The sequence below is a fragment of the Bombus pyrosoma genome, linkage group LG2 (assembly GCF_014825855.1).
Source record: "Bombus pyrosoma isolate SC7728 linkage group LG2, ASM1482585v1, whole genome shotgun sequence".
Lineage (NCBI taxonomy): Eukaryota > Metazoa > Arthropoda > Insecta > Hymenoptera > Apidae > Bombus > Bombus pyrosoma.
In genome coordinates this window covers 10,508,302-10,528,399 of record NC_057771.1, presented here as the reverse complement: position 1 = coordinate 10,528,399, position 20,098 = coordinate 10,508,302, and the positions used below count along the sequence as shown (strand labels likewise).

The 20,098-nt window shown below is 39.9% G+C and overlaps 1 protein-coding gene across 23 annotated transcripts in view; it reads right to left on the bottom strand.

The window, feature by feature from the left end:
- The window catches only part of LOC122574303 (MAP7 domain-containing protein 1-like), a 202,394-nt gene that overhangs the window by 76,038 nt on the left and 106,258 nt on the right, over window positions 1–20,098 (bottom strand). For 3 of the 23 annotated variants that reach the window (XM_043741781.1, XM_043741803.1, XM_043741836.1), the window contains exon 1: window positions 11,875–11,968. The exons of 17 other annotated variants lie outside the window; for them this stretch is intronic. In XM_043741781.1, coding sequence (XP_043597716.1) covers window positions 11,875–11,953 — 79 coding nt within the window. In that variant the 5' untranslated portion in view covers window positions 11,954–11,968. Of the gene's footprint in view, window positions 1–9,522; window positions 10,635–11,874; window positions 11,969–20,098 lie in introns of those variants that run through there. 3 more of the 23 variants (XM_043741812.1, XM_043741846.1, XM_043741886.1) reach the window with 3 other exon arrangements.

Here is a 20,098-nt window from a genome sequence, read left to right as displayed (position 1 = left end):
AATAGATTTCTATAGTTGTAGTGTCCTTATTACGAATCTTTGATTGGAATTTGGAGACTTAGGGAAGTAATTACAGAGAAGCAAATTCATAGAATTAGTGAATTCTTATCAAACAAATTCTCATACAATATACTTTAATCGCTATCGCATGTATAGTATTATATATTTGATATTCATAGAATATTGATAGTAATATGTATAAACATAATCTCAAAACAACCGTGAAAATTGGTGGATAGTATTTACATAAAAACTCAACAAAGAAGATTTCATTATATTTCAATTAAACTGGCTATATCACAGTATAATATCGCGATTAAAGCCAATAACAATAGTGCCGGCTCAGACACTGTCCGAATCTACTTATTCTGTCGAATATAGTAGGAACAATCGTTGAAAATTTCCAATACAAATTGAACGCTATTTAAATTAATACGAAAGATTATCGTCAATGATTATCTTCAAGACAATCTTTATTACAGTATTATAAGAATAACGCGTCAATTTTTGAATTCTAAATAGGATTTTCCTCGTTTCTGTTCATTTATTTTTAGCAACTATTTTGTCTATTATATGTTTGACATCCATGAATAATTGATATACATAAAATAACAGTGAAAATTGGTAGATCGCGTTTGCCCAACGATTTAAGAAAATACAAATCCTGCTATTTTTCAGTCTGTATAAGCGAGGACTCGACACGGAGAAAAATGACAAGCTCGAAAGTTTGAAACTCGCCGGAACAAAGATTACTATGACAATGTACTTGTAACACAGAACGTTCATAATACGGACGTGGTTTTTAGATAGGAGAAAAATTCGGTCGGCCATCGATTCCTGCATTAGAGGAAAAGTTTCACGGACTGGTTACAGCGGTGATTACTTTTCTTATTCCGGGAGTGGCGCCTTTGTTCCGGAGGTGGCAAACTTTGCCAAACACGCGATCCGTAAAGATGAATCGATGCGAGTCCTAAGTTTTCTCAGCCAGTGAGCTTCTCTTTGGATTCGTCGCCGAATACACGAGTCTCGTCCTCTATGAAGTCGCGATTGTCTAGATTCAGAAAACAACCAACGTCGAAATTAATACTTCATTGTGGAAGTTTTCAATGAGATACAAAATATTTTCGATAAGTGAGAATTCCCAAAAATGACCGTTCTAACAATCCAATAGAATGACTGTATCAATAGTCTATGTTCAGAAGAACGCAGTATGTCACGACCAGATTATTTCTCTTTTCAATCATTTTGTATTAAAATACCATCCTTCTAGCCATCAAGTGGCGCAAAAATCAAGCAGTAAATTGGCATATTTTCCTCGCATAGTCCTCTACTAACAGCACGTTAATAGAGAATTTAATATAAATAGATACAACCAGAAACGTAATTCTAAATATTTTACTAGCTGTGTATACGATATCAAAGTGCTTATACTTGTTGATGAACGAGCGAGTAAGTAAATACATAATTAAAGCAGCGAACTCGACACAACAGAACAAGGATACCGTGGATTCCACAGTTGCAAGTACTTTCCGCGTCCAGCTGCGAACCGCGATATCCCGTAAACTTTTCAATTACCACTACCTCCGAGGTAGAATGCTGTCCGACATCGTTTCCAAGAAGAAACCGAATTCTTTCTTTTGTTAGCACAACTTTCACCTGTGCCCCGAGTCCCGCTGGACGATCGAATAATAAAAAATAAAATAAAAAAAGTAGCAGAACTAACTAGATTCGTCTCGACGAATCAACACGCAGCGCAGATTCGTAGAGAGAATGAGACGATGCTCGCGCGTGAATTCGACGAGAAAGCACGAATGAAAGGCCGACCCTAGGCAGACGACGATCCAGGATAATCTTCCTGATCCGTTTATGCCGCGGATTTCGATTCACCGAGGAAGGTCTCGCGAGATATTGTGTCCTCGTTTGCGATTCACGAATTCTAATCGTGCCAACAATGCCCGGATTAAGATGCATAAACGAACCTATCCGATCATTCCCCGTTTCCCATTCAACAAGATGAACTTACACTGACTGCCGCTTGTGCACGGAACTCCGCGCGTTGGATTTTCGCGCGGCTTCAATACCTGCTGATAAGAATAACGCTGGTATTATTGGGAAGCGATCATGGGAATTGACGTTCGTTTTCGTTGCCTGTCGAGAAATCAGCAGGTTCATTAAGAGCAATCGGTTGATAGTGCGAATTAAGAGCGCACGCCAGCTTGATCAACTGAATAGATGATTCGTGATCTTATCAGCCGTGGAAACAGCCACGTGCCACGGGGTTCATTGAGGCAGGCGATACAGAATACTGATAGAGAGCTCTGAGCAATTTGTCATTGCTTGTACAATGCGTTACGAATGCTACATACAAATGAATGAATTTACGGATCGACACGTGTGGCGAACTATCGATCAAAGATATCCGTATCATTCTCTCTCGAACTTGATTCTATTAGTACATAGATCCGCGAAAGCATTTGTACATGAATTTTATACAAGCGTGTGTATATTTTTCAGAGATCACAAAAGTATTTAAATAGTCCATTATGCATTGTATCAATCAGCCTCAATGTCGAGTGGTATACTATCTAAACGTATCGTAAGATGTAAGGCGTACTGTTCGTATATTAATTTTCCAATAAATATATGTTCACATATCTTGTAATTTTTATGTATTATACATTTTGAAATTGGTTTCAAATTTTACTTACGTAATCATTACATTCGTGTATCGTTACAACGCTAATAAAATTGCAGAGTGTTTTATATAACATATACAATGCGAACGTAAAAGTTTTTTATGGCAAGTGTTCAACTACTTTCGTAAGCCAGCAATCTTACACACGGGCGAATTTGCGGATCGTACGAGCAATAAATGGCCGATAAACATTACCAGTAGAATCTTCTCTTAAAGTTACGTTTATCAGTATGTAATCTTACTAACCGACACGAGAGACGTCAATGGTGTTAGAACGCGCAAATTGCAACAGTTTATGAGAAACATAAGAGGATATTACGTCGATGGAGCGCTACATGTAGCACACGGATCCTGCCATTGAAGACCGTCGTGGCGCTCGTAAGAACAGTCTCACGGATGGTAGACGCAATCGAGGCGACCGATGAATAATTCATCGACATTAGATTCTTGATAAATTTCCGTCGGGGAAATTACTTTCGCGGTCAAATCGCCCGTAAAAGATGCGCGCTCTATCATCTTTGTGAAGCAATCGTCGGTAGAACCGCCGATAGAATCATTGATAGAACGGTTCACAGAATCGTGTGCAGAATTTTTCACAGACTCGACGATAGAATAGAAGTACATGTAATAAGAAAAATAGAAAAATCATAAGGAATAGAATAATATTATGGAAAGTATAAAGATAACGATATCGGTGAGAATGTATCACCTAACGTAACGCTCAGACACTTTAACGTAGAGAATAAGAATCGTTAGAAATGACCACTGCGCGTTTCTTGATCGCTATCACGATAGGAACTCGTCTCGTGGATAGGCGTCAATCATCGTGCCAATCGTAACATCCGGCGGTGTCAATCAGTCGAACAATACTTTCGATCGTGTATGGTCGACGAGAGTTTCCATGATGTTCGACGATAGATTTCAAAGAACGTCGTTCCCACGAGTGATATTAATCGACCATGCTCGTGTTGCTACGTTTCGGATGTCGACAGATCGTTTAATCCCATTGCAAGATCCACTCGTAGGATATATCGGGGAAAAAATGTGCAACACGTAATTCCATGCAGAGAACGGAAGTACGGCAGAAAGACAACGAAAAGGTTGGCCAGACGTAACCACGAGTACGACAACGTCGCGAACGCTGACTCAGAGACAAGGTATTTTAATGCAGCGCGATTATTTACAACAGCGACCGTCGTAAATTGTATCGCGTAAAATATGAAGCCGGCATTACGCGCACCACTACAAACGATCGATGAGTCGGTGAACTGTTCTTATCGGAAATTAAACGTCGCCAAATTCGTGGCCACGTGTTACATTCCTAGTTTTCACTTTTTGTCCTTCACTTTGCACTTTGACAACGCTCTTTTGCGCGTTATTTTATCAAAGAAGCGTACAATGACAAATTGCGTTCGCCTGAAGGTTGCTTTAAGCATTTAATTGACATAACGAAAGCTCACTGATTTTTCCCAACTTATTATTCTTCATTTATTCCGTCTTATAGCTATAAAATCATCAACGAATTTTTCATTTTCTTATGATAATGTGATAAGAAACAAACTATATCGTATCTGTAAATCGCGTTAAAAAACGATTCATCCTTCTCCTCCCCAGAAGATTATGTTCACCAGAAAAAGAAAAAACGTGCTGGAAAACTACTTTAATCTTGTCTTACAACAGCAACTCAATATACAAGAAAATGAAATTCTAACAATATCGTTTATAAGTTTAACTGCTCTACACGTACTTCTAAGGAGATTTTATCGTACCGTATCTTATGCCTAGTACGTGTATAAGAATCGAAAATCTTAGCATGGTTTCATAGTCAATGTGGTAGATCACATTCAGATAAATACATTCACTCGACGACAGTTCATTTAATTGGGTAGTAACTATTTATTTTTTCGCTACCAATTAAAATTTCTATTCTGTATGATATTTCTAAGAATCTCGGCCGGTTCGTAACGATAAAGAACAGCGGCATCTTCGCCGTGATTTAGGCTACCTGTTAATGAGGCCTCCGTCACAAAGTTATCGAGCAAGGCTCGCGTAAAACAGAAGGAAATTCCGTGAGAGACAGCGTCGAATGTTCGACGAGCACGAAATTAATTGCTCGTCACGGCCCGTTCCCTTTTGCCGCACACGGAGCTCGGGATAAAGTGTCAAGGGAGAGGGCTTCTTCATGCTCGCGAGATCCTCTCGTCTCATCTCGAGCCTTCGCGCGCTTGACAAAGTGCATATGAAATATAACGAGAATGTGGGATGCGCCTGCATCCCGTGGGGCAATTTCGCACGAACACGTTATTACTCGAAGAGGAGGGGGGCAGAAGTGGGAGGTCCAAGAACGTACGGTAAATTTACCATTCCTTCGTAGCGAATATAAAATTTTCCTAATCGAAGCTTCTCCGATCTCGTTAACGTAAGCGAGGTGTAATTATGGCAATATATTTACGGCCCGATAGAGGCTTATGATGTTGCAGTTAATTATAACAGATAGTAAAGGATTATTCGTATTTGTAGATCAACGGCTTGGAAAATTTTAATTTGAACTAATAGTCGAAAATTTATTGAGATATATGTGATGATAAATTCTGATTATGCAATTATTTTGACAATATATTCTGAGGCGATTCGCCAAGGTTATTCAAATTCAATTGTTAACTTGAAAAAAGGAAGAAAAAGTATACTGATTATTCGTATTCAAATCCAAATTTATATTTTACATATGAGTACTCTAATCGGTATGGATTTATGGTATTAAATTTTAGAAATAGCGCAGAAATATTAGAAAGAATTGAATCAAAGACTCTACGCTATACTATTCTACAGAACAACGATTCAATATACATAGTTCGTGATTAACAATGTAATAAGAAGAGGATCTCAAATATCAAAAGTAAGAAAGAAAATTATTATGCATGCAAACAAGTATATCGGTAGATTGTTATATAATCCATATACTTTAGCTAAATCACTATATCCTGAGAAGTAACTGAATACACTGAAATTCAATTGTCTTGAAGCTTTGGTCAACAAACATAAATTCTAACACTGCTCAGTATGGCATATCGTAACTTGATAAACATACGAACTAATGGACAAAATTTGTACAGTCTACCACGGTATGCATTATAATCAAAACTAAAACGCTTGTTTAATATAATCCTGTAATAGTAAAAGCGATACGCGAAAACAATCCTGTAAGAACATAAACACGTGTTCTAAATTTCATTCTATAATTTGATTCACTTTACTCGATTAAAGTTACTCATTATTCATACACATCAATTCGAAGTAAGTTAGATCTTACACGAGTTGTCCACAATTGTTTCGTAACAGAGATTCTTTCGACGTTCGAATTTTATTAGCAACAGGATAGGAGACACGACAAAAATGGAAGAGCGGAGAAACGTTAATGCATTCGTTTCCAATTTTCCTCGGCCAAGCTTTTGCAATTAGCCCGATTTCACGGGTAGTGTTTAATATTAAACGCGATGACGCGGCGTGAATCTAATGAATTCATTTATCACGGCTCACTTATCCCTTCGATCGAGTTTCTACTACGAGTCAAGTCAGGTATTCTCGTCTTCTCGGTTCCCCTCTACGTACCGCAATTTCCCAGGCACTCGTATATGGCCACTGTTTTACGGTAAAGTACTCACCTGCAACAGAAAAGAAATATCGATATCGATTATTAAAACGTTCCTCGAGACAGAGTAGCTCGCGACACGCGCACGCATGCTCCGCGTTTTATTACCAGTTCGACTGTACGCACCACTGCGTAAACCAGCTGTTGCAGAGCGCCCGTAAATTCTGTTCTAGAGTACATCCGCCGTTTATCGTTTGAATAATAATGGAACAAAATGGAGGAAAACGATGTTTGTAACCATAATTCAGAGGTTAAGATGTTGAACAATGTACGTGATGAAAAATACAGAAATAATATTTTCTTTAATGGAAGAGGACGAATAAAGCTTTAAACGCTGTAAGTGCTAGAGGTCAGTCAGAGTTGATAAACGAATCCGCCACTTTTAACCTTCTTTTTCTATGGAGTAATAGGTTCTGCACCAACGAAAATGCATTGATTTGGAAAGAAGAGTGGCATTGTTCTTCGATCAAGTAAAAGATATTTTGATATTCTATACTATATACTAAGATTTCGAGAAACCATAAAATCGTTACTTTGAAATTTCTGAATCAAAAAGACAATGATTTTACAAACTTCAATTCATTACAAATGTACATATATGATGGAACCATCATAAAGGTTCTACATAATTATTTTAGGAAATTGATATCGTGATTGTTTCGATTCTGTTTTGTTAAGTATTTAAACTTTAAATTCAACAGCTACATTTAACAAAAAGAAAAATTGAATAAAGTACCACGTTTTTATAAATTCATTCAAGAAAAACTGATCTGTGGCAATATTTTTATACATAGAAGAACAGCCCAGCAGAGCGCCAATCGACGGTTGAAAAATGATAACGATCAAGTGTTATTTTTCGCGCCTCACTATGTCACATCGTGCAAGATAGTAATCGTTAATCATCGGATAAATCAATTCACGGTTCGATTAATAATCCCATCGCTTCGGATTTACGCAACTGCATCGGGCTACCTTCGCCGGTCAGATTTCCCCGCGACATTCGTCCCTCTTTCATCGTCCCTCTCCTTAATGCATTTTACACCCCTTGCGGGGGAATGACGCGGAATGTAAACCAACTGGAACTTTTCATTTCCTGTTATCGTTCCGGTTGGAACGCTGACCCCGAATGGCGTCAAAACATTGTTATGACTGAGAGGATAAATCCAACAATGCCGCGAGAATGGAATTTTAACGCGAGGTGGAAGCTCGCTAATTTCAATTAACCTTTCACGTTAAATCCGAGAGAAAAGAAGGGAAAGGTCACGCGCACGAGGGCGTTCACGTCAGTACACGCCATTTACAACGATATTTTTACGCTTTCCCCTTTCGTTCTTTCTCGACTTTCCAAAAGAACGATAATCGAAACAGGTAACCGCATAGCCTCAACCTTTCGCCTGCGTTGTAAACTCGATAAAACTTTTTCAAAAGGAAATGGGAGAAAAAAGAAAGGTTCCAATTCCCACGCGTAATCGAACCTCGATACGATTCGTCGATACAGAAGGATATGTAACCACATCCGCTGAAAGCAATCGAACAGCGTAAAAACTTTCGAAAACAGGCTATGAAAGCGTTGCCTGAACAGTGAAATATCACGCTATCCGATGTCCCCGCGATTCGAAGGCAACGCGAAAATCTTACGATACTCGAGTATCGATGAGCGAAACGAATAGAGTCTACGAGAAAATATCGTCGACCATTAAAGTAGCGGAGGACAAGGAAGGAGAAAAAAAGAGGAGAATGGAGCGGACAGGAGTGGCAGTCGTTTATCAAACGCGTTTCCAGGGGCGTCAAGCGCGGAGACGTACTTTTTAGCGCGTGACATCAGCAGATCTATTAGTCACGGGCCTGACGATGAGTTCTGTCGGTTGACGGCAGCCGCGTGCGGCAATTACGTCGAATCTGGAAAGGAAGCGACGTCTCTACGTAAGGGCAAACAATGCCAGGCTAACGTTACCCGTGTTGGAAGCCTTTCATTAGAGTTTAACGAGAAAAGTCGAGCGAGCCGAGTCGTCACGTGCAGAACTTAACCGAATCGTCTTTCGTCGAAGCGTCGAAATAAATAACATCCAAGGAAAATAACGACCGGCAAAGAAGAACGAACAAATTACGAAACTTGCTGTAATTAACTCGAGAAGATAGTGGAGAGCCTTCGATATTAATTAAAATACTGTTCTGTTCTATCTAAATCGATTTAATCACAGAAACGACATACAATCCCATTAATGACAGCCAAAGAAATAGCAGCCGTAGGCGTGTCCTGAGCTAAGATCGTTGGAACGAGGTAAATCCGACATAATGCGTACAATAGTCTCTTTTTGGGGGGGGGGGGGGGAAAGAGCGAGCTCGTTTTGCTGTTCTTCCTCCAATCGGAAAACTAAAGCAATCCGGTAACGAGAATCTCGTGAATATTTCATTCGAGCCGCTTTTAAATAAGAAGCAGAAGCACCGTTCGAGCGTCGAATTTACGCAATAAACCACGCCTCGGGTTTGCGTCTCTTAAGCTGGAAAGTTCGATCGGCATCCTCGATTCATAAGGACGACAACGACAGCGTGAATGGAATAACGAATTCAACGATGACCAATCTCAGAAGTCGAAGGCTCGATGACGCTATAGGTTAATGTACACGTATTTGCGACTGGTGCTACTCGATACGCAGACACGCTTCGACAATATTGTAGAAATCGCTATGGCAAATTAGGCGATATAGAAACGTATAAAACTTTATCGAGCATTCGACTCTTCATTTTTACTACCAAACGATTAAAACGCTGTAGAATCGTTTAAACTTTCCTTCGATGTTACTACTATCCCATTATTTTAATTTATCCAACCTAATGAAGCAACTCGATATCGACGAACTTTATCTATACCAATAGATAGAGGAAATTCTAACAAATCGATACCAATGTAAATTATTTTAAATTAATGTAAAACACGCCAACGTTCTGCATTAAATTAGACCAAATACAGATCGTCCAAGATCCCAGAATATCCACAATTCCTATCTCGAATGCCACTAATCTCGAACAAGTCGTCCAATAATCCCTTTTGGAAGCGTTCGATAATCGAGCAATAACGTTGCTGGGTCTCTGACAGAGCGATGGGCGCGCCGCTTCCTCCGTTTATATTTAAATGATCATCGGTTACTGCTTCGCAGGAAGCAACTTCTAAATGTACCTTCGCGAAAGTGCACCTTCCTGTACGGTCGATGCCTTCCATTTTCCTGCACAGGTAGATCATGCGGTCCCAGGTTCTCCCTCGATAACGAACTCACTAGGATCCCCCTGAGAGTCGCAAGGGTACTGCTCGGAATCTCTCTGTTCATGTCGTCAGCTCCCATATCATCGACGTTTCATTAACACTGACATGTCGCCGCTAATATTCGTTGATTCTCGTACGAATTATTTAAAAAGAAATAACAACACCAATTCCTCGAATATTCCGTGTCGATGGATTAAATTTCGCGCGCTTGGAGATGCTTAGTGCGCTTCGACAAAGCGAAGCGACCCGATCTCCTCCGATCGAACGATCGATACTTTAATGTCACCGCGTGTGGACCACGCTCAACGTTGTTGATGATTCTATTTATTTCCAGATGAAACGGAAAGTCAACGTAAATAAATAGAAGCGTGGGAAGGAAGAGTCACACGATCGTTAACAGTGAATCGTCGAGCGAGAACGCGATCGTCGCGTAACAGAGCCGCCTCTTTTCGCCGTGATGCCCGTAACTGGCTTCTTCATAGGCCATCGCCGACGACCAACAGCAGCGACGGCACGTTACGTCACCATGTAAATTTAATCGGCTGTTTAGCGGCTGATGGCTCGCGCTAAAGGTCGCGTGCGGGCGTAGGTTCGCGGTGCTGTATACGAGGCTCGACGCACGCTATCGATCCGGCTGTCCACGGCCTGTGTCCCCTCGGAAAATCGACACCATCCTCGTCACGATTAGAAAGTACCTTTCTCCTAGATCGATTTAGAAACTCCGCACTTTTCACCCGGGAAAACATCGACGAGCGCCGCGACTCGTCGCAACCAACCACTTTGCTGTGTTCCTTCGAGCCACGTAGTACACGTGTTCACGTATGCACACTAAAAACGGTAGGTAACCACGTGATTGCGATTCGTGAAACGGTTTCAAATTTCCCGATACCAGTGATACACGTAAGAATCGTTTCCACTTTTATATGTAACTATATACAGATATATGCACTTGTGTACCGTATCATACGGTACCACTTTGTATTCGATCACAAAGGTTTAAACGAACGGCAGAAGAGTTTTGTGGTATCGATTGAGAATTGTAGACGAAAGAGTGTCGATTTTCAAATGGAATCACGATCGCGGTAACAAGACGTCCCTGTGGAACATGCTCGACCGTGTGACTGACTTGCTCGAGAAGCCACAGGTCCCTCCTTACTCGTCGCAAGTCTTTCTTGCTCCTTCTACGAGTCTCTCCCACCTCTCTGTGTCGGTCTGATTCGACGACGGACAGTTGTGAGCTCTGCGTGCACCTTGGACAGCGTGCCGACTGTCTGTTTCAAAGGAGTGGGAATCGATGTTTCCATTTTCTCGTACACCAGGTTCGAACAGCACATACGATGTATGTATGAACAATTACGAGCCATGGTTGTATAACCACTCGGTTTCTTTAAATAGATTACTTCTGTTTACACGTCGTTATCCACCAGGCGCCATTGTTGAAAGACTAGTATTAGGAGAAACAATATTACGCTTTCTGCGTCGTTCTTTGTTCTGAGTAACTTTTAGTTACGCTGGTAGACAGCCAGTTTAGCGATGGAATTGGAGTTAGAAATTCTGGAAGGAGAAATTGCTCGGTGAGTGCCAAGTGGCCAGGGTTCGAGTTCCGATCCAGTAAACATGGTCGTCCGTTTTTTGCCAACGTTGTCTTCGTTACCTCGTTTCTGCTGCTATCGATTATTTTGTTGCATTTCAAGTGTTCTGAATGCCACTTAACGGTTTATAGTTTCAGACACTCGACATATTATGGATAGATAACGAGGTAAGATATCTGGCGATTCGTATTTCATCATTTTTGACTAGATATCTCATATTTATCACATGCACAGAGAGAAATTATAAGTCATTAGTGAGTGATAACAGTCGGTAATAAATTAACTTGTTCTTCGAGAAGACGAATTAACACGATGTCTGAATTTCTAATCGCAATTTCTAATGGCTTCGATATAACAGTTTCTTTATCTAATAAACAATCGTGATATTTCTGTTGGGAATAAATCATGTCATACTTGTATTTGCGAAGATTAAGATCAATCTGAAGTTTCTATAGACACAAGTAAAGAAACAGAGCTCAAATGAGGCTGCATTTTATCTATCAAAAATTCTAACAAGTATTCTACTTCGGATATTTTATACGCTTTTGTTTGTTACATACATTCTGTGCATTTTTATATCTCTGAAACTTCATACAAGTGCGGAAAAGTCAGCAGTCTGGCGGTAAGAAATTCCTAGCAAAAAAATTAAACGTCTTACTTTCGCTACGTCACTTACTGGGATCAGTAGAATTGCTTCCGTTACTGGTCAGCCATGTTCGCGGCGCAAGTAACATTGAAATACGTCGACGTGGCATTCTTGCATTAAAAATAGACGAAACGCGGCGCGTCAATGAATATTCCATCGATCCACGTCGATCACAGGGCTCATTATTCACGGCTAACCTCGCGACTAGATAAAAAGAGATGACGCGGACGAGCCTCGCCACGATATTCAAATTGCTGCGACGTTTCTCAAGCATTCTGGCGTTTCTTGATTACGCGACGTTTGTCATTTCCGAGATAAGAATAACGAGACGTTTGGCTTCCAAGACATTTTCGTGCCCTGAACGCGGAACAAAAGGAAGACGATCAGGTATCGGCTAACGTTTTCCTTCTCGTTGCAAATGACAGTCTTAACCCTAGAACTAACGACGAATATGAAACTTATATTGAATAAATAAACATGAAAATTATTTGAAAAAACGCGTAATGTAATAAAAAAATTATACAAGGATCGTTCAGATTCTCAAAAATATACTATTGCAGATCTACAATTTTTATGAAAAGTTGCAAATTGGACCTTTTGCCTATTCCGATAGCTTTCTTCCTGGCGATTAAGATTTATACAAACTTTCAGTCCGAATTTTCCAATTTTGCACCGCATATGTTACGTGTAAAGAGTTTCTTGAGGAAAACAGCATTCTGCTATTTTCGCCAGTGCTACACCAGCATAATTTTATTACACATTGTAAATTTATAAAATTTCTCTGAAAGATCATGAACTGGTGGTCATTTCGTCCACTCCGATAGTTCCAATGTTAAAAGTGTGGTTGTTTTTCTTCTGCTTCAGGAGTTACCTATTCATTCGCGATTCTGAAAGCATCGTCGATTTTCTAGAAGTAAATGGTTGGTTCACTCTCGGTGAATCCTTTGAACCCGCTGTATCTCTTCGCTTGGTTAAACACTACGTTGATCGAAAGTCGTAAAGAAGCTTGTAAACTGTTGGGGAAAAGTGTAACGCTCGATTTAAGAAGAGACTTCGGTGAATGCAAGACTGTTTAATAGGAATAGATAGAATATCTATGGTGCATATCTGTGGTGCGCGGATAATTTGCAACGAGAAATCGACGCCGTAGCGATCGTTAATTTGGTTTGGTAATCGCTACGTTCCGAAGAAGCGACGTACGAGCTTCTCAGGTATAAATTAACGTTGAGAGGATAGGTCAGATGGGATCGAAGTCTTTAACGATGACAGTGGATTCCTTAGTTAATAAGAAATGAGAGAAGGAACTTTCTAGCGTTTATACTTTCCGAACTTAATAATATTTTTACTTGAAGATTCTCCGTTTCTCGACGTGCTGTTTCCGTCAAAAATAAACGATACCATATTGACAAGTGTAAGGAAATCTAACTGAATTCGATATAACTGTTTCAATTATTACTCCCGTAACTATAAAAATACCTGCATAAAGAAATGGCCTGGTTACCGAATCGATACATTGTCGTTTCAATAAAAATATTCGTTAACACCTCGCTGATAACTATTGACAACCCAAAGAGATTCTTGCAATATAAACCCCAGTTCAATGCAAACGAGGAGAAAGCTTCCATCGAAAGCCGTGCTAACTACTATGCGCAACGAGTCCTATAACGTTTACAATGTTTATTCATTCTTCTATGCCGCCTCAACAACGCCTCTTCCCTGTCACGCTAAATCTCCATCTTCTGCTAACCTTCTTGACCCAATGCACTCCAACAAAACAAGCGAAAAATAAACTAAACCCTGCTCTATAATTACTCACGATCACTGACATTTCCATCGTGCAGTATCGCGATTAACAGGCAATTAAGCGCGTTTTCATAAAGCATAGCCTCCGCGTCCCGTCACAATGGACGGATCCTAGGATCGCACTGTAACATCCAACTAGTTATCTCTCGATAATTTCGTCCTACACAAGCAACGCATCGGTCCGTGAATATCGTAAATCATCCGTAATGCGCGAATCGCCCATAACCAAGTCCAATTGATCTCGGCTCATCGATGACCCCGCAAACGAGAACGGAAGCGACAACACATTTTTTCCCCCCTCTGGAATGGCCTTTTCCCCTCCTTCACCCTGTTGGTAGGGTAGAAATGCAATTTATAAGCCGAGAATCATGGTGAACGTCCGGCACGATGGTTTCACGAACATCGATTATTCTATTATATATCTTCTAACACCGAGAAATTTGCCAAGCAATTTCCGGGCTAATTATTTTCTCCGTTGAGAAGATCACCGCGTGAAAATCTCCGCCAAACGGAATCGCAATGACGAGGGTCTCCTCGACGAATTATCGCGAGGCGTGAGCGTCGATGCGTGGAAATCTGAAATCGTCCATGAACTAGGGACCAACTGTAAATAACTGACTGGGAGAATCTGGTTCACGGCTCCGAGTCTTCCATAGTGGTCCGCGGCCCTACGTCGAAGATGTGTTTTCGTGAGGATCACGCGTCACGCAAGCCAAACGTCACGCGTTGCGAACGCGGTAATTAACTTTACGATCGTGTGGTATAGGGTATGGTACATTGTAACACTTTTAAGAATAATGATAGGAGTAGTGATTCTTGGTGCTGTTAATTTTTTCTGTCTTTCTTCTATAATTATACTTTTTTATTTTATAAAGTTATACAGTTAGTTATGTTTAATTCTAGCTCGAGCAAAACTTCGACAAGAAGCTTGAAGAAGAGGCATGTGAGTAGTACTGTTATTATAGTGTCTACATGTTTATATTTTTTGCCATTATTAATAGTAGTTTTCCGTGGATTGGAAAAAGCGGCTGGTAAATTTCAATAATTTAATGCTATTTCATCCCAACTATCGTATGACTCTAAATGATGTTCCATAGAAAAATCACATTTATATTTTCCATTACATTTCGCTATAAAGAAGAACAAAATGTTCAGTTATTTTGTACACAGATGAAGAAAACAAATTTGATGATATACTAAAAAATTATACCGCAGCATAGTCGTTGCATTAAGGACAATTATGTCTTTCCAACTCGAGTCGTGGTTTTGCGCTTCGTCATGATTTAGATCAAAATCAGAGGTGAAAAACAATCGGCTAGGAGCTTGCACACACAATGAAACAAACAGACGGGTCTTCTCCAGAAACTTTAGCAACGAGTCTCTCCTTCTTCGATGTTAATGACCATGAAAGTCACGACGGGGAACGTGAAAAAAAAAGTGGTATCGCCTGGAATGGAAGAACTCGGGGAAAATGCAGTCGCGCTCGCGAGCATCCATACAGGGGCGAGAAGCTAAGAAACTCGGCAACGAACTCTTTGAGGATTGAAAAGGCAACGCTTCGAGAAGCTGACCTCGTTTTTCATTCAGCCGGCAAAACCTGCGGGCGATTTTCCGGTGACGTAGAAATCTTTGCCGAACGGTTTGCCGAGAGCGTCCTGGAAAGCAAGGAAAACACACGGAGGAAATCGAGCACGGAACAGACGACACGTTTTTTATCACAGACTTTCTACCAGATGAGACGGAAAAGAAATTGCGAACGCGGATACCACCTACTATATTTTAGAAACAATGATATTTGTTGATATTTGAAGGTTTCAACAGGAAAACGGTGACAATCCATCTCAAATCGAAACTGCAATTTTACAAGTTTCAAAAAATCGCTTATAATTATTCCAACGACACACTTTCTTTTACTTTAGCTTATTTTTCCATAACAGTCAATATTTTACTTCGTTAAAAGTACCTGCATGTTTTGTAGTAATTACAAACGCAAAAAATATGGCATTCATTTCGAAAGGTTTTAGTTCCAGTATTAAATGTTCCTTTTTTTTCTTTTTTTTCTGATTTTCGATAATCCTCTCTTCACCAATAAATCTCAGTTACCATTTAATATCATGTTTCCTCATATCTTGGTATCTCCGGATTAAGTTCAATTACATCTGGGTCACTATTTAATCTATGAACTACATTTCCCGCATACAATAAAACCTTTATCACGTGTTGCACTACAAACTCGGGTTTCTCGTGCGAAAGAAAAACAATTAAAGTATTCAGAGGAAAAACAGTCGTAATCCTTCTCAAATAAAAATTGAGATTTTATTATATCGTATATTAGAATTAGGGAAAGCTATTAGACTGTAATGTAATAAAAAACCGATCAATGTCATATATTTCCAATAGAGGAGCATTTATGAACAGTCATGGAAAATTTATGATCAGTTAATATTCTTAAAACGATTATAAATTCTCATTCTAGAAAGCATAAATCACAACCTGCCGATGCAAATTCTACGATCCTCAAACAACTAAACTAATCAAGACCGTGCATATTATAACTTTCTCTTAAGATAAAAACAATAATCGCAGAACATTAAATCTCGTACCTGTTAAAATTTAAATATTAATGAGGAGGCATTCATATTGTAAGAAAGAAACATATTAAACCTTGAGTTTTGTACAACGAGAAGAAGTTCGCGAAATCCCAAATACTAAAAATTTTACTTTTTATGACACTGTACTTAATCGTTTTTCTCGCGAACTCTTCAATTATCAGAAATATAATCTTTGGTGAAGTGCTCCGGTATGAAATCATGCCACTTACATCAGACGATTTTATGTGGCGTCGTTGCGAACTGAACGTCTCCGTTTCGCTCCGTTACAGTAGTCTGTCTCGACTGAACACGATTACATACGGCTCGTATGGAAACTAGTTGATTGGTGGAGGTAGCCGATGATTTTGCGAAGATATCGCATGATTACGCAACCGATTTTTCTCGAAACGAAACATATCTGTTCGTATCGCGGCGGCGTTTTCTACGCCTCGAACTGGTCGCCAGGCCCCGATATTCCTGACGACGATTTCTTGTGGCCGGTTGGCCTTGCAATGCCACGTGCAATGCAAAGCGTCTCTGGCATTAGAACTGTGCCCACCTGCGTGCACCGCCGATGGCATCCGGCCTTTGTGGCCGACTATCCACGCGGTCGAGAAAACGTTCAGTCGGCGTTCCTTTTATCCTCGACCTCTCAGCATTGGATTATTATCGATTTCTGATTAATTCTTGTCGATTGGAACCGGTTTCGCCAAGAAAAAATTCTTTCTTCGCCAATGCGCTATATAGAGTCACTGGATTAGGTAACAATAATCGTGCACTCTTATAAGTAGATAAACATACGTTATTTCCTTATTGCTACGGCGCCTTTCAATAATTCTGAGTAGTCCGTGATTATATCATAACTCTCGAACAACTGTTTAATGACTCATACCTCACTCTTTCTATTCCAATCATAATGTATGTACACTTAAAGATTTCACAAGCAGAATACATTCTTGCTGCGTGTCATTGTATAGTCAATTGGCAGCGTGTTACTATGCATCCTAATATCCTATTCTTGGAACCGATCTTTACTTGCAAAAATCTCTTAACATGCTCGTCGTCCAACTACATCTATCGCTAGACTGCAAATGTCTAGGCAACATCATATTCTTATGAATGTGAAGTAAAAAAAAATAGACTTTAGATATACTCATTCTACGAAGTAGATATTATAACTAACTTTTACTATATCCGTATATTTTTACACTTTTCAATCACCCATGAATACAGAAACTACTTTACAGTCTACTTATCATACATTCGAACATCACAGGGAAAAAACATAATAAGTAGACATATTATTGGAAGCAGATTTAGAAACTCCAAGATTATTGGACAATTTAACATTCTCTGTGAGTGAAAGACAGTGGATATCCGTAACTTAACACGTTGAAGTCACGAAGATGGAATACATTATCTAGTTTCTACGTCTGTATAGACCCACGGAAAAAGGAGCGTATGAATAACGTGAACAGATCGACTAACTAAAACAAATCGTTTTCACTGATCGATGACCGGCATACTTCGTCTACTTTTATTTATCTCGTGAAATTCGTCTCGTGAGAGATGCTAATGGTCCTGTGGAAATTCTCTGGAACCGTGACAAAAGGCCATCAAGGTAATTACCGGGGAAGCCGACGAAAAATAGGAGGACGCCACTGGGGCCGTTTTAAGTGTGAACTTCGCGAGATCTATCGGCAAGTTCGTAAAAGAGCCATTAGGAAGTTTCAACCCGGAGGCTGCCTACCAACTTCCCTGCATCCTTAATCGCCGTTTTCACGGATCGCCGATATTACGCCATTTAAAATTCTAATCCGCGACTGTTTTCGTTCTGTTGTTGTTGCGAGACGATCGCGTGCAAATGGCCCCCCGCCCTAAAGTTCGCAAGAACGCGAATCGAGACGAATATCTTGAAAGAGAACGGTTTAGTTGGCCTTCGTTGTTCCAGAAAGGCTTTCGTACTTAGGTTGTTCGCCATAACAATTTCATTTCACGTGGTAAGTTCCGGTAGATATGCTTTTAGTAACGGCAACTTAAAATGGAAAGTTACGAGAGTTAAGAATTCCGTGATTACGAGATTGAATGAGTTCCTAAGTTCTTCATGAGGCTTCTAAATGACATATCTTGATGCTAAAAATATTGCCATAACAATATGCTATTGGTTTGTTACGAAACTTCGTAGTTTCATCAGCTGTTTCTCAAAACTTTGTGTTTTTCGATTCATCTAAATGATCTTCTGTCCAACTAACAAGAAGATGGCAAGAACTGCGAAATCTCGAACGAGTTGGCTGTACGTGAATTCGATGTTTTAGATCGATGGTAAACCAGTCGCAAAAAGATGTGCGTGCATAGCCTTTTGTTTTCGAGAAACTAATCGAGAAATTATGTTCTTGGTATGTATAATATGCAGGAATACTATGATAAATAAAAATAATCTGAGATTTATCAAAAAGAAATTGTAAAAACTTAATATTAGAAGCAATAGAACATTAATATTATAAAAGAATTTACAAAGTAAGATATAAAAGAAACTTATTAGTTTCTCGAACACAAATCCTCAAATCCTCAAATCCTCTTGCGATTGTTTTATCATAAATCGAAAGCATCGAATGCACACACAGCCAACTCGTTCGAGACCTCGCAGTTCTTGCCATCTCCTTATAAGGATATTAAAATATTCCCTTCCAGTTGCCAAGTAATATTAAAACTGGAAAATCAATAAAAATGGACTCAGCGTGTTTTGAACAATGGAGACGATACGATTGACGTTCATGTAGCTATAAATATACCCAACGATGCTCTCTCCTTTCTCTCCCTGTATCTCGCTGTAAATTCGACCAACGACCGCAGACGCGTAAAACTCGTTGATTCACGTGAAAGTGCAATCAGCCCCAATTTGTCCTGGCGGATCGTTGCGTGGCGCATGGACGCCGTTAATTATTCCGCGCGTGCCAGTTACAAATGCATGAAACGTAGGGAACGTTTCCCGACGCGGGGCTTGGCGCGGTTGAATTTCACCTTTCAAAGCAACACTCGTTCGCATCGAAGGACGAAAATTGTCGATCCCGGTCTGTCGTTTGCGTAATCCTCCGCTTTTTTCGCGAGTCAGCCTCTTGTGCAACAGCCTATTAAAACCGAACTGCACGACGTCTATGGTGGCGTCGCGTTGTCGCGATAGTGACACGAGGCTTCGGGTGCCGGCGCAGGTAGCATTTGGGTGAATCGATTCTCGAATTGCGTAGGCAATTGTACTCGAGTCCGTACGTAGAACGTCGCATCACGATCTTAGATAGTGATCGTATGAATAGAGCAGTCATTCTGATTAATGAGCAGCTGTCATTTGTAAATGCAATCGTCATATACAATAGTTGCTTTGATAGGCGAAGAATTAACATCGTTTCGATACAAGACCAGTTACAACGGAACGGTTCTTGCGATTAATTCGAATAGAAGCGATTCATTAATTCAAATGGACCAATACGATTGCAACGTCGATTCCTTTGAACTAGAGTGACTAATGCGCTTACCCGTGCATCGAGGATTGCGGAATTATCCTTTGATCGCGTATTTTTTTTCATTTTTGTAATTCCATAACGGTAGTCAATTTTTATATCAACCAGCCGACAAATAGAATTTCCCCGCATTTTACTCGGTTCAAAAGAGCTTTAGCTAGAACGCTTTAACTCTTGGTTAAGATTAATCTCTTCCTATTGTTGGTCCAGTAAAACCCGGTGAATTTTTAAATGCTGCCCCAACGGCTTTCCGACGATCAAACACCGTTCTTTTAATAAATATCCACGTGCAATACGGAGTATTAGTTTAGTTATTTAGTTATTACATAATTAACATAGAATTAG